Genomic DNA, 14,821 nt, shown 5'->3' with positions numbered 1-14,821 from the left:
ATGGCTTTTACGCGCCGCTCCAAGGGAATCCATCAAGCCTGCACGCCCTCCCCCTCCCCCCTCTCTATCCTGCAGCGCCTTCATCGCCGCATTCTTCCTCTTCAGCTGCTGCTCATTCAACTTCCTCTGCCTCTCCAAAGCCTCATTCTTCTCATGACTCCTCCTCCACTCATTAATAAACCCCGCCAGCTTGCTGAAAAAATCCCGTCTGGCATTCTCATCCGTCGGATCCTCCCCATAAAACACCATAATGTCATTGTACGTCTTGACCATCTCCTCCAGATAAACCTCCATCTGCTCCGCCTTCCTCCTCGCATCCTTCATGCACCGTCCCACAACCTGCGCGACCCGATCCTGGGGGTGAAACTTCTTCGGATCCGACAAGTTCCCACTGTCCAAGCTCCTCTGAACGCTGGCGATGGTGTCAATATACTTCTTCGCGTCCTGCTGCAGCTGCTCAATGTTGATCTTCTGCGCCACCAACACCCCGTTGATATCCCCCGTGAAGTTCTCCCACTCGGGGTACTGGTTCCGGACAATCCTCTCCACCAGGTCCGCCAGCGTCGACTCGTTCTTGTCGTCCTTCACCATCGCCAACCGCGACAAGGACGAGAGCTTGAACCCCCTCGCCTGCTTGTTCGCGTCGTTCATGTAATTGCCGATATCAAGAATCAGCCCCAAAACATTCATCAACGCGACCGAGTCCCGAAGCGACTCCGAGACCCCAACCACGGTCCTCATCTTTTCCGTGATCTCGTCATACTCCGACTCGAAATTGCGCGTCAGCGACAGGGCGCGCATCCGGCTGCGCCAATAGTGATGCAGCTCAAAGGCAGTCATGAGATAAATCTGATCCTGCCTTGTCAGCTCCGCCGGATCCTGCTCGCGCGTCTCCTTGTCCGCCTCGGGCCCCGTCCAGTCCTTGCTGTACGGCGCCAACAGCTTGGCCGTGCTGTCCGGAATGTTGCACAGGTCCTCCTTTTGCAAAAAGTCCATCACGACCGGGTTGTCGAGAACCTCGGGATCGCAGTGGATAATCATCTGCACCACCTTCTCCACAGACAGTTGAGAAAACTTGGCGAGGGCAATTTCGTAAGCCTTACGCAAGTCGTTAGAGATGATCTGCTTCTTGTCGTCCTTCTTGGCCTGCCCTCCTCCGAGAGCCTTGATTTCTCGCGCCATGAACAGCTTCTCGACTTCGTCCAGAATGCCCTTGCGACTAAGCTCCAGGTACTTCTCTTCTCTGTCTTCGGCCGAGGGGGTGTGGGCGGCCCAGTGGGTGGTGAGTGGTGAGTCGACCTTCTCCCAGTGGAGAGCCTTGAGCTTCTTCTTAGGCCGAACAATCGACAAGCCGAGAGAGGGTCCGGCGGGAGCAAGGTTCTGGTTTCGGGACAGAAAGTGGCCTGACATTCCACCAGGCATGGGCGGTGGTGGAGGTGCCGGCATACCCTTCATACCAGGCATAGGCGGGGGCGGTGGCGGCGGAGGAGGCATGCCGCCCGTGCCGGGCATGGGAGGAGGGGGAGGTGGCGGAGGAGGAGGTGGTGGCCCACCAGCACCCGGCACCGGAGGGGGAGCACCGGGCAGTTTGCCAGGCATGGGGGGAGGCGGCGGTGGAGGCGGCGGAGGAGGGCCGCCGGCTGCTGGAGGAGCAGCACCTGGAATTGGTGGAGGAGCTCCCGGAAGTCTCCCGGGCATGGGCGGGGGGGGGGGAGGAGGCGGTGGTGGAGGACCGCCAGCAGCCGGGCCGGGAGTAGCAGGAGCCGCTGGTGTGGTGTCCGTGATCCGAATCTTGGGCGGCTCATTGTCGCTGGGAGTAGCAGGAGCCTGTGCCTCCAAGCTTGGATGGGAGGGACCGGTAGTGATGCCATCGTTGTCTTCGGAGTCACTGGCATCGTATCGCTGCACCTTGCCCTGGAGCTCGTTGAACATGCCAGCAGCCTTCTTGGGATCCAATACAGGCCGCTTGTACTCAACCAGGCGAGGCTTCTCGATAATGATGGCATCATCTTCCTCATTGATATCCTCTTCCAGTACGTCATCCTCTGTCGCTTGCCGCTCACCACGAGGTCCAAGAGGTTTCCGCGGTATCCTGGTTGACCTCTTGACACTGCCGAGCATGCTATTGGTGAAGTCTCTGGGAGCGGGACCGTCAGGATGATCAGCCGCACCGCCAAAGCCATCCATCTCCTCACGCAGAGCACGTAGTCTGTCTGATGGACCCACAGACTCTCCCCAGACTCTGCCTTCCAGCTTATACACCGTCTTTTGCCGCTCAAGCTGCATCTGAAGACGGCTCATGAGCCTCTCGCGATCCAAAATGCCCTGCATGGCAGCTGGATCCTCCTCCCCGAGCTTGCTACCCTTGGCAGCGTTGGAAGCAGCAACATCCTGGGCATCGCGAAGCATGAGATACAGCTCGCGTGTTTCCAACTCGTAACGCTGGGCCTCCTTCGCTCTGAGCGTCTGGAGGTTATCCATCTCAGACTTGAGACCCTCGGCCTGTCGTCTTTGAGCATCGATAAACCTGGCCTGTTCATCAATCTGCTTCTGAAGCTTGGCCACGAGGCCATCGGCGCCCATCGCTATCCTTTCTCTAAGCTCATCGCGCTCTGCCAGGGCAGCCTCGGCAATGCGCCGTTGCTCAGTAGCTTCATCGAAAGCCTGTCGAGCTTCCGAGTCGGTATGCAGCTTGTCGAGAAGGTTTTGCACAGTAAAATTCAGGCTTTGCTTCAGGTCCATATCCGGCAGACGCCGATCCATAGCCACATAACTCAACATGGCATCCACCAGCTGGAACATGCGCAACCGTTCCTCGCCATCATTCTCCCTGATTAGAAGCAAATGCTGCAAAGCCGAGATGAAGTAATCCTGCGTTTTACTCCCCTTCAGCCGCTGCTGAATAGCGTCAACAATCTGTACTGGGTCATTGAGGTCCCTGACTTCCCCCTCCACGCTGTCCTTGATACTGCTGTTCTCCCTCTCAAACATATCCTCATAGTCAATGGCCTCGTTGGTTCGGAACCTCTCGATCTGCTTGTCGATGAGGTCGTACTGAAACGCCTCCATCTTGTTCAGCATCCGCTTGATGCCGCATGCCGTAAACTGCGCACGGATATGCACACGCATCTGGAGGTCCTTTTCAGGGGCGTCGATGAACATGTTGATCAAGATGAGCGTGGCCACGGCGTATTCCATCAGCAGGTTCTCCATGCCAATGCCACCGCTGCGCACCTCCTCGCTCGCGCCGACCAAGCTGCCCATCTTGCCCCGCCCATCAATGGTGACCTCCACAAGGCGCATCCAGGCATCAAATCTCCCGTTTTCTCCTTGCTGATTCTTGACCACGTCCATCGCCTCAATCACCTTGAGCTGCCCCTTGCCCTCGTTCCAATGGCACAAAAAGGTCAACACTTCGCTGACCAGCTTCCGGGTCGTCAGCCGAGGCGATATCAGAGACACAACCAAGGCCACAAGGACCTGCTGGTGGGCCAGCGCATCTTCCGCTCCAAACTTGTTGTTCATCAACGCCTTGAGGCACTTGACAATGTCGTACTCCTTGTCGAGGTTCTTGTCGCCCTTTCCAGAGTCCTGAGTCGGGCCGTTGACCGTCCTCCGGTTGATCTTGAGCAGCACGTTCGTCAAAGCAACCTGACCCTGGCACTCGATAAACCGCTTCACCCAGCCGATCTGCTGCGTCCGCAGGTTGACCTCCAAACTGCCCAAGCCCTTCGAGTCAAGCGCATTTTCCATAACCTTGCGCACGTACCATTCGGGGCTTCCCTCTTCGTCTGGCAGCTGGGTCAGATCAACATTGCTATACTGACCTGTCCTGGCGGTCTGTCTCCGTTTCTGGTCGCCCTGCCACTCGGCAAGCCGGTCCTGGTAGATGAGGGTCCATTTCTTGTCGGCTGGGTATGCCACCATCTGTCGTTTGGCCTGGTCCGGAAGATTGTGCCATCCTCTTTTTTGCATGAGCGCAAGGAACATTTGCTCGATGATCGATTCGTCGGTGGGCCTTGGAAACTGGAAACCGTCGCTGTTCTGGAATCCGGACGGGAACTTGGTATTGCGGGCGTCCCTGGGAGCGGGGGAGTGCGGCGACAAAAAGGAAGACTGCGAAGAGGCGCTGGGCAAAGCTGTTCTTGATGAGCGATTGTGTCCTTGGGCCTGGGCCTGGTCATGGTAGGATCCTGTATTACCTGACATGATGCTTGCGTTGTCTCCAGAGCTCCTGGTTGTGGTCGTCATGTATGAATTGTAGCGGGAATTGTTGGAACTTCCGCCCTCTCGCGGCGGTCCCCATTGTTGAAATTGGGCCTGGCGGCCTGTGGTAGCCATTGTGATATTAGATATGCTCGGAGAGGCGTGTGCGGGCACGCGCGGTGTGCTGAGGTTAGGACTAGAAGCATGCTGAGGGGTATCAAAAGTTGGGTACTGATGAAAATCGCTGGTGGCCTTGTTTAAGTGGTGCGGTTGAAGTCGAATGGGCATCTGATCGCCTTGTGGGAGATATTCCACGGGAACGGGCGAGCGGCGGCCGCTCGGGACGGCATCGTATGGGATTGTGGTCATGACTCCGGCCATGTTATTGATGCCGGAGCCGGATGAGTCTGGGCGATCGAGAGAGATGACCGAGGACTCTCGTTGGTGGCGCGAGCTGCGCGAGTGTACAGAGCTGGCACCGTCGTTGTCGGTGGCCAAGTATTGGGCATCGTTGGCCGTGGTTCGCTTGTCGACCTTGTTCTTGGATCGGTGGAAGAAGGACGAGGCCTTCCCGCTGGAAGCCCTCGCCTTGTCGTGGGATGACATGGCGTGGTCGTCGTCGTCGTTCGCCGGATGGATGGTACGGCGTGAAACAGCCGTTCGGTTGCGGCTAGAGGCTGAAGCTCAAGCAAGCTAGATGTGGAAACTGGGAAAAGGGAAGCTCTTGGAGCAATTCGATCAATGCTGAGGCAGCAGTGGGTCGGCTCGGGAGAAGATGGAAGGCGTCGTCAATGGACTCGGTGTCTCAAACCAAGAGCGCATCGCATCATTCATGTTCTTGTGGGAAGCGGCCGGGGTTGTATTCCGCGATTCGCAGAGCCGGGGGTGGTAGGTTGTCTTTCTGTGTGGCATAAACCGGCACTGTTTAGCATTAAGCTTTTTCCAACAGCAGCAGCAGCAGCAGCAGCAGCGAACCTCAAGCAGTGGACATACAGAAGAGGAACATTGATAGGTGTCTCTTTTGAAAAAGGAAAGAATGATGCAAGGCCTGCGAAAACACAAAACACCTCCGGGATGCTCTCTGTCGGGCTGGATAACAAAATGAACGCGAAGCTGGGGACCACCCTGGATCTCTCAGAATCGATAAGGAATGGAGGAGTGTGCGATGAGCCGATGAGCCTCTGGACGGGTCGACAAAGGGGGTTCGCTGGTCTGAAACTGGCCTAGCCCAAACCAGCCCCTGGATATTTTCAGACAGGGGCCATGCGGTGGCCTGTGCGGGTGGGTGGTGAACCCTGTTCTTCAACCCCGCGCTTTTTCCTTCCCCTTCTTCAACCAACTCCCTCCTTAGGTTGCGTGGTTGCGAGGGATAAATGTTGTTTCAACTTGATGCTCTCTGTTTCCGAGTCTGTTCTCATCACTCTGTCCCCAAAGGAGCAAGCAGCAACAGCAGACCGGAGGTGACAGTTGAGGTTGAGTAAGGTAGGTACTCCGTAGGTAACCCCGCCAGGCGTCTATTTTTGTTGGCAATTTCCTGGTCCCCGTTTGTCACGGGGGGTGCTCATTTCCAACGGTGGTCTTAGAGTCGCTATCCCGCTTTCTAGTGGATAACTAGAACACCAAAGATGCCCAAAGACGGGCGCGGTAATAAACCACGACGTGTCCGTGGTAGATCAGCCTGATAAGTTGTCCACGGCCACCGGTACGTTTGCTCCTGAGCCTCCGATGGGCATGGGGATCATTGCCGCCACCATTGTCTTCAAGGCAGCTGAAATGGTGCTAGTTGGAGACATATTAGGAGTAGTTTGCACAACCTCAGCATGTGCAGAGACATCCATATCGGATCTCATCAACCGCCAGAACAGACAGACCCTCGCTGCTTAAAAGCGGGCGCCGCCGCTGACGGGTAGGGTCCACTGTGGGTTGGGTGGGCACGGTGGGTTGCGGGTGATTGTCCGTGGCCCCACAATAATCGGAGTGCCAAGCTGGAGCTCGTTGACGTGCAGCAAGCAAGGCTTCGCGTTTCCGTCCTGCTTCTGACATGTGGATTAATTGATTGACAGAGCCTCGCTGCCTCTTGCGGGCACATTCTATGTATGCAACTGGAGTGGTTATCATTAGCATCCTGACACTCAGACTTTGCGACGCAGCTCACCCTCCGAAGAATCTCAACTGTTGCTTCTGGAACACCTCCACACCATGGGAGCCACATTCTCAGCCGTCAAGGTATCCAGATATCCGTCAGCTTCTGAGAACAAGTTCGCAGTGAACATGTACTAACATGATTTTTTTCTCCCAGACGCTGGTTGTCCCCGCCATAATATCGCTGATACTCTTCCTCCTGTCGACGTTTGTCCTCTACCCCTTGTGGCAACGCTATCGAAACCGTTACAGCCAGTACCTCCCAATAGACACTTTATCCGAACAGACATCTTCGCTCAGGGCCAGGATAACAGGCGGCCTTAGTAGCCTGATATTTACCTCTAGGTGGAGCACAGGCTTTGCTGATCGGCTCGTTGTTGGTGGTCGGCCGTCGTTTGATTCAGAAGACGGGGAAGAGCTGGAGGATGTGGATGAGTCTACCGGAAGAGGTGGAAACATTGGTGACAGTATTGACAGCTCGAGGAGGTTAAGCAGAGAGTAAGCGGGAATGGCCCTTTGATGTCTTGGGATGGTATGCTAACACCTCGTAGCTTGGAGGAAGGTTTCATCGATGATAGCGACGAGTCCTCATCAGACGACTCGTCGAGGTGACAGGGAACATATTAATATTCCGTTCTTTCATGCATAGGGCGCGGCGTTTTTATATCGAATCCTTTCAAAAACCGGACGGAGTTGTCAACGGTCCTTGGGTTGGAGATATCTGGTCTTGGAGAATTTCACCAGCGAATACAGACAATGTAATTATTAGACCCGACAGACAATGGTATGGCGCGCCAACCGGCCAGCTAAGGTGGCTCCAGGCCACCGCACGGGAGCCCGTCCTGTCACTTTCATGGTCAAGACCAGGCCACAACTGGACCGGCCTAGCCGTTGACCGGCACGTGGCTCCCCAGACAAACCAGACTACCGGGTCCTTTGACTCCTTGCCATCGTACTCGACTGTCGGCGCCAAGGCTAGTGGCCAGAATCAAAATGTTTATCGCATAATGACAAAAGGGCAAATGCATGATTGCCGAGACGTCCCCTGGTGCACCTTGATAGATATTCAGCTATCCTGTCATTTGATTTGCAACCTGGGTCGACCAGGGGAGCATTACTGTAACGGGGCGAAGCACGTGGACATACAGTCAACATCTTGAAAGTCGGAGGGAGCAGCACAAAGTACAACAAAAAAAGATGGCGGAGTCGGGAAGATGGGTCTGGAATATGATGCTCCTACAAGCAAGAAACCGCTAGAGCACCCCAGATACATTAAACTCCGCCTCTCGATACCCATCAGATAAGATGATACGCTAGTACCGTTTAAAAGCAAATACTGCGGGGTCCTGCAGATCTCGCCCAGGTCTCAACCGCACGCAGCGACCCGTTCAAGGCACCTCCGATTCATTGCTATTTGCGCTTCCCGCAAGACAGAAGAAACTATCGTTTCAGCAAGCTTGCCACCGTGGATTTATTCTCTCTCTCCGAAAAGCACCAGCGGCCGGTTTAGATATACATCTATCTTTCCCAAACAAAACCTCCGGCCCTGTCACCCATTCGTCCCAACCCCGCGCATGTTCCTGTGGTCAAGAAAAGCGCAGCCCGAACCGGAAAAGGAGGACGTCGAGATGGCTACACCAGAGGAGCAGGCCGTGGCCTTGAAGAACCAGGGAAACAAGGCCTTTGCCGCCCATGACTGGCCAACCGCCATTGACTTTTACTCCCAGGCCATCGAGCTGAACGACAAGGAGCCAACATTCTGGTCAAACAGAGCTCAGGTGGGTAGCTTTCAGGAACCCGACGTCACCACTTTTTTTGTTTTACTAACCTATGCATCTTGGTATGTGAAATAGGCATACATGAAGACAGAAGCCTACGGCTATGCGATCAGGGACGCGACGAAAGCCATCGAGCTGAACCCAGGGATGATCAAGGCCTACTACCGCCGAGCCACCGCCTACGTAGCCATCCTCAAGCCCAAGGAGGCCGTCAAGGACTTTCAGACCTGTGTCAAGATCGACCCTGGTAATAAGGATGCCAAGCTCAAGCTTGTCGAGTGCCAAAAGGCCGTCAGGCAACTTGCCTTCTTCGAGGCGATCGAGGTTGGGGATGAGCCATCGGTTGCTGACGGACTCGATGTCGACTCGATGCATGTGGAAGACTCGTATGATGGTGTGAGGTTAGGGAGTGAAATGACACAAGAGTTTATCGATGACATGACGGAGAGGTTCAAGAACGGCAAGACCATACACAAGAAATATGTGTACCAAATTGTCATTGCGGTCAAGAAGCTGGTGTATGACGAGCCTACGATGGTGGAGGTGGAGATTCCTGAGGATGTCGAGCTCACAGTTTGCGGTGATACACACGGTAGGTTTTCTTCTTTGGTATCGTATCAAGAGTACAGGCACTGACCAAATACAGGTCAATACTTTGATCTTATGGAACTCTTCCGGATAAACGGCACTCCCAGCGACAAGCACTGGTATCTCTTCAACGGCGACTTTGTCGACAGAGGCTCGTGGTCCACCGAAATCGCCCTTCTTCTCTACGCCAACAAGTGGCTCCGCCCCAAGAACTTCTTCATCAACCGAGGCAACCACGAAACAGACGACATGAACAGAGTGTACGGCTTCGAGGGCGAGTGCAAGGCCAAGTACAACGAGAGGATCTTCAAGCTGTTCTCTGAGAGCTTCTCTGCCCTGCCCCTGGCAACACTTGTTGGCAAGAAATACTTTGTTCTGCACGGCGGTTTGTTCTCAGACGACAACGTAACGCTGGATGATATCAGGAAGCTCGACAGGCATAAGCAGAGGCAGCCCGGCCAGGCCGGTTTGATGATGGAGATGTTGTGGACAGATCCTCAGTCGGAGCCCGGCCGTGGACCAAGCAAGCGTGGTGTGGGTATGCAGTTCGGTCCGGACGTTACCAAGAGGTTCTGTGAGAAGAACGGGTTGGAGGCGGTTATTAGATCGCACGAGGTCAGGATGGCGGGTTATGAGGAGGAGCATGATGGAAAGTGCATCACTGGTATGTTTCAACTCAACCCTTCTCTTTACCGACATTATGTTAACACTGAATCCAGTCTTCTCCGCGCCCAAGTACTGCGACATGACGGAGAACAAGGGCGCCTTCATCAATATCGGCCCCGATCTCAAGCTTAGATTCACACAGTTTGATGCCGTGCCTCATCCAAATATCCGGCCGATGGTAAGGTTTCCTTTCCCCCAACCCTACCACACACCAAAGCTGACGTTTTATCTCGCAGGCCTACGCCAACTCGAGCATGATGTCCTCGCTCATGTAAGCGACAAGTTGCAGTCGAGAATAAATGCATGTACGAAGAAGACAAGACTGGCTCCGCTCACGCAAGGAAATTGGGGAGCATCATTAGCATGGCGTTTTGAGGGCGGTAGGGGTTCGTGGCTGGTTGATTGGTGGTGACCGGGTGGTATGATATCCAATGTATGATGATGGTGGACAAAACCAACACTGGCAAGAAGATATTCTCGCTATATGACATCATAAACATGTCCGAACAGAAAGAAAGAAAAAAATCGAATTCAGATCTTTTGGAACGAGAACAGTTTTCTGTTTTCTCCCTCGTAAACATCCCGCCCTGTTTTCCGCCTCTATAACTTGGGTATCAACTCCAACAGCAACCTCTGCCATCCCTTTTCCGCAAAAATGTTTCCTTCCTTTCTGTCTGCCCTATCCATATGCCGTCCCACTTTTTTGTGAACAAAACAAACTTGTCCAAAAAGAGAAATCACTTTCCCCAAATCTCACGTTCCTCCCCTCTGCCGACAAGAGCCCCGAGGAAATCCCCGGCTGCCTCTACTCTGAGCACCAGTTTTTCTTTCCCGTTGTTTAGACCGCTGAATGAGGCGATTGCTGCGGTGAATGCGGCGAGGTCGGGGCGGGGGAGGCGGACCCAGGAGGAGGCAGGGCCGACTTGGAGGATGTCGATTGGGATGGCGGCGCCGGTTTGGCCGAGGAATTGAGATAAAGCGGAGGTTAGGTAGGATTTCAGGAGGAGGGGGTCGAGCTGTTGCTGGGTTGTGGAGGGGGAGGGGGTTAGAAAGGTGAGGTTGGCGTAGGAGAAGGGGGGTGTGGGGAGGGTTAGGGTGGTGAGGAGGGGTTTGGAGGTTTTGGGTTTGGGGAGGGAGGTGGTGCTGGTGGGGGGAGGGGGGTCGAGATCCATTGCTTCGGTCATGGTGGTTATAGGTGGTGGTTGGTTAAGTTGAGTGGTGATGTTGCTGGTGTTTGTGAGTGTGGGTTGAGTCGCTGGTGAGAAGAGTTGATATATCTCAATTTGCTGAGAAGATTAAGCTACTGAGAGTGAAATGTTCAGATGAATTTCCTGCTTTGAATAAGTAGGTTTCAGAATAGTTCTGTCGTTGTGAGAATAAGAATTCAAGGTTCACTTCATAAACCTTGATGTGAAGCTCAAATCGATATGCTAATACCGGGGTCTCAAAAGTTACCTTGGCCCTGCCCCACAATTCATTCTCCCTCCCCTGCATCACTGCCCAGGAGCCCCCCCTGTCCCGTCACTGCCGGTCGTGCATCATCACCCATGATTACATGCATTCCAAGGAAGGAGGCTCTGGACATCACACTTACACATGACACCCATCGTGCCTGCACTTTCGGATGGCATTTGCATCCCGCCGTCGCTGTTGAGAAGGCACCAGCAATGGACTCCGAGAAGTAGTCGCTCTTGCCTCAACACCTTGCAGCCGCTTACACTGCATCTCCCGTCACCTCCACTGTCAAGATGCCCCCGCGAAGTATCCAGTAGCATTTCACCCACCACCACCACCACCACCACAACAACAACAACAACAACAACAACTCCAACACTCGTTTATATCTGCGGTAGCTCGACTATGGACCCTCTCACTGTTCTCGTCAACAGCACCACCGCCCCCGTTTCCGAGAGAACCAGTCTCACGCTGCTCAGGACCATCTTCGGTACCTTGTATTGGCCTTGGTTGATTACCAAGACTGTCACCATTTGGAGTTTGCAGACAATCTGGAGTGTGATTTCATTCTTCATCATCTCTCCTACTAGAGCCGTCTTCAACTTGGCGACAGCCCCGTTCGGGATTGTAATCCATATCTTTCTGGAGCTTAAGCCGTTGCCCATCTTGGTACGTGATCCTTATGCATCTCTGACGGTTCCTACTGACTTGATCGTCAGCTCCTCTACGCAGCAGTAATAGGCTTCACAACCGGCGCCCTCATAGTGTTCATCACAGAACAATTCCTAGCCCTCACCAGCACCAGCACCAGCACCAGCACCCCTAAGCGGACTGCCACCCCCAACAAACCTCCAGGCGCCATGACATACAAACAGCAAAAAATGGACCTCCCCGTTACTCCCGGCTCGGTCGACAGCACCAGCTCCCTATCCTTTGGAACCGACGACGACCCCTGGGACAGCAGCGCCACAACAGCCGTCATGTCATCCTCCAACCAAGCCAACTTTTTGATCCCCGCCGCCTCCATCAAGCAACGCCCTCAGAAACCTCGGCTTCAGGGGTTACTGACAGAGACGATCCACGAGGAATCCTCGTCCAACCTCGTCTCCCCTTCTTCCTCGTCCGAATCATCAGCGTAGCACAAGATTGTTGGACTGATTGCACTCCTCCTCGTCATATACTAGGTGATTTCCTACCTCCTCGGCGTCTTTTCCCTTGTTGGCTCCATTCTGAGGTATCTTCTCCGGCTTTTGCTCTTTGTCGCCACGCCGTTTTTACTTGTCTTGAGGGTGCTGTACTATTTTGTGGCGATCGGCTACAGGCATTTTGCCCCGGCGTTGATTTGGGATGTTATCTGCTTTCTGGCGCCGCATCGGACGGTGCTGCTGGATACGGAGCAGGCTTTTTGTCGTCAGACGGGGGTGGATTGGAGGTGGTTGAGGAGGAGGATACAGTTGACGGTGGGGGAGGACAAGAGGAGGTGGGATGGGTGGTGGGAGGAGTGGGAGTTTGAAAGGAGGAAGGGTATGCCGTTTGTGGTGGGGACGATGTATGGCGATACGAGACGGGGGATGGGGTGGAAGGAGAGAGTCGACGAGGCTGGGTTGGCGATGTTGGATTTGGGGGTTATTGAGGAGGTTGAGGGGGAGGGGAGTGGGAAGGAGAGGGGGGATTGGGATGAGAGGGAGAGTGATATTGCTGGGACCGAAGCTGGTGGGGGGAAGGGGGAAGGGGTGAGGAACAAGAAGAAGCAGAAGAGGAAGAAGGTCAAGGGGAAGAATGAGTTTCAGGGTGAGGGGTTTGGGGGTGATGATTTGAAGTATTTAATGGGGGAGGATGTTGCTGTGGAGAGTGAGACTACTGCCACGAAGAAGAAGTTGGGGAGTAGCGCGAGGAAGAGGTTGAAGAAGGGGAGGGAAGAGATTATTGTCAAGAATGACGAGGAAGCGGAGCCGGAACTGACAAGTATATTAAACAAGATAAAGGAAGCTGAGGAGATTAAAGCGTATGAGGGGGATGTGGATAAGAAGAACAAGAAGAAGCGGGGGTATAGTCGGGATAAGCCCTTTTCAATGTTGGAACAGAATAGGAGGGTAAGTAAGGAGATTAAGAAGGAGAAGGAGTATGAAGCGGATGAGGAGGAGGGGGCTGGGGGTGAGAGTGAAGAGGACAAAGAGGAGGAGGTGCGTGAGAGGGTGGAGGAGACGGAAGGGTGGTTTGGTTCGTTGTTTTGATGATGGGGTGAGGGACTAGAAGGAGGGGTGGTTGATACAGAGGTTCGGTTTTAAAAGCGTAGTAGTAATTTGATTCTGACTTGGATGGAAGAAGATGAGTTTTTGTTGTGACGTGATGGGGCTGGGGATGGTCATTCAGAGACGTAACTACTTGCGAGAGAATTCACTATAACATCAACAGCACCAGTATCGCACAAGGTTACATTCACAACTGAACACGATGTTGAAATGGCTGCACAACCTGAAAACAAGTATGCAATTCTCCTCCGTTCTTTCGAACTTACTCTGAAGAAAACCACACGCAGACACTTTCAGAATGCATCTAAAACCCTCTCCAAACATGACTTTTACACATTACTAATACTCCTCGCTTGTTGACCAAATTCCAGAAGCCAGCTGCAAGCCACACCAAAATTCACGCTTTTCTGGGTGTCTATATCCTAATCACCCGAATCTCCCGCGCCAGTGATTATTTCTACTACTGTTCTTACGCCCAGTGCTCGTGTTTACCTCAGCATAGAAACCAGGCTCCCGTGCGGTACTGCTCCTTGTTGATCGTCTCGTGACAGGGCTTGGTTGAGGAGGAAGTTGAGGTGGAGGAGGGGGTTGAGCTTGAGGAGGGGCTTGTGGTTGAGCAGGGGATTCATCATCAGTTTGCTCGTCATCCATTTGAACCTCGGCCTGCTCCTCAGCCGGTTCATCATCAACTTCCTCATCATCCATTTCGACATCAGACCGCTCCTCTGGTGCTTCAGCAGACGGATTATCATTCAAGTCAACCTCTGACTCCTCAGACGCTTCAGCAGACGGTGGTTTTGACCCCCTCCTTCTCTTCTTGCCTTGCCTCTCAGACCCGCCAGGAGACCTCGACCTCTTTCTCTTCTTATCATCACCACCCTTTTCTCCTTGCTCACCACCATCCTCTTCACCACTCCCCTCTTGCTCACCACCCCCCTCCTCACCACCCTCACCCTCACAAAACCCAACCCTCGGCGGTGTGCTCGGCCGTTCCTCAGGCCCCACCGACCAGGCAATTTCCTCCTCCGACCTCTCTCCCGACCCCTTCCGCAACTCATCATCCGCCTCCCAACCATCACCCGGCCTCCGACTTCTTCTCTGCCCACTTCTCCGCGGCGGCACCACCGACGGTCGTGTACTCTCCACCTCTCCCGAACTCGACGTAGAGCACCTCTCCCACCCACCATCAGTCGGAAGAACCCTCCCTCTACTGCTTCCCCTTGACCCCGGCACCGGCACCGGCATACCCAACACCCTAGCCGCCCGCTCAATCTCTTCTTGACTATGCCGGCGTCTCCAACCCACCCCCCTAAACATCCCCGATTCCGCCTCCCGGATGATGCTGATGCGAACGAGGGCGAGTCACCACTGCGGACGAGCCGTCCTCATCAGCCAGCACCCTCGACCTGGCTATGCCAGCCCGAGCCCTGCTTGTTCCTAGACTCAGATCCAAGGACTCACTGGCTGTTCTCAGCCCAAGAAGTCTTTCGACCGACGATCCGAGCGGTGATGGCAAAGGCGGTAATTTAACACGCTGCCGTGGTCTCTCCGCTGCGTCCTCGGATGGTTGCTCAGCTGTCTCCTCGGGTGCTTGCTCAACTACATCCTCAGGCTGAACGACCCGAGAAAGAAGAGATTGTCTACGTGGTGGGTCTGCAGGCAGCTCCGGATCCGAAAAATCACCAGAAGCAAAAGATCGGCTTCGGCCGCTTGCTTGGACGAGCAATTGTCGAT

At 54.3% G+C, this 14,821-nt stretch overlaps 6 protein-coding genes across 6 annotated transcripts; 3 read left to right on the top strand and 3 right to left on the bottom strand.

The window, feature by feature from the left end:
* Nucleotides 1–4,812, bottom strand: PODANS_2_5560 (uncharacterized protein; the record flags this gene model as incomplete). The annotated part of the gene is made up of 1 exon (XM_001911283.1): nt 1–4,812. A coding segment is annotated over one exon (4,812 nt), but the record flags the coding sequence as incomplete, so codon positions are not given.
* Nucleotides 4,813–6,487: 1,675 nt separating this feature from the next.
* On the top strand, nt 6,488–6,850 carry PODANS_2_5550 (uncharacterized protein; the record flags this gene model as incomplete). Its single annotated transcript, XM_001911282.1, has 1 exon — nt 6,488–6,850. One exon carries the CDS (start codon nt 6,488–6,490, stop codon nt 6,848–6,850), a length of 363 nt encoding a protein of 120 aa, XP_001911317.1.
* Nucleotides 6,851–7,922: 1,072 nt separating this feature from the next.
* On the top strand, nt 7,923–9,655 carry PODANS_2_5540 (uncharacterized protein; the record flags this gene model as incomplete). The annotated part of the gene is made up of 5 exons (XM_001911281.1): nt 7,923–8,126; nt 8,202–8,718; nt 8,773–9,378; nt 9,434–9,558; nt 9,617–9,655. 5 exons carry the CDS (start codon nt 7,923–7,925, stop codon nt 9,653–9,655), a joined length of 1,491 nt encoding a protein of 496 aa, XP_001911316.1.
* Nucleotides 9,656–10,117: 462 nt separating this feature from the next.
* On the bottom strand, nt 10,118–10,564 carry PODANS_2_5530 (uncharacterized protein; the record flags this gene model as incomplete). The annotated part of the gene is made up of 1 exon (XM_001911280.1): nt 10,118–10,564. One exon carries the CDS (start codon nt 10,562–10,564, stop codon nt 10,118–10,120), a length of 447 nt encoding a protein of 148 aa, XP_001911315.1.
* Nucleotides 10,565–10,976: 412 nt separating this feature from the next.
* On the top strand, nt 10,977–13,069 carry PODANS_2_5526 (uncharacterized protein; the record flags this gene model as incomplete). The annotated part of the gene is made up of 3 exons (XM_001911279.1): nt 10,977–11,504; nt 11,555–11,938; nt 12,020–13,069. 3 exons carry the CDS (start codon nt 10,977–10,979, stop codon nt 13,067–13,069), a joined length of 1,962 nt encoding a protein of 653 aa, XP_001911314.1.
* Nucleotides 13,070–13,513: 444 nt separating this feature from the next.
* PODANS_2_5525 (uncharacterized protein) lies at nt 13,514–14,404 on the bottom strand (the record flags this gene model as incomplete). The annotated part of the gene is made up of 1 exon (XM_001911278.1): nt 13,514–14,404. The coding sequence occupies one exon, from the start codon at nt 14,402–14,404 to the stop codon at nt 13,514–13,516; it is 891 nt and encodes a 296-aa protein (XP_001911313.1).
* Between the last annotated feature and the right edge of the window lie 417 nt (nt 14,405–14,821).

Source organism: Podospora anserina, chromosome 2 (genome assembly GCF_000226545.1).
Source record: "Podospora anserina S mat+ genomic DNA chromosome 2, supercontig 2".
Classification (NCBI taxonomy): Eukaryota; Fungi; Ascomycota; class Sordariomycetes; order Sordariales; family Podosporaceae; genus Podospora; species Podospora anserina.
This window is presented reverse-complemented; position numbering and strand designations above follow the sequence as displayed.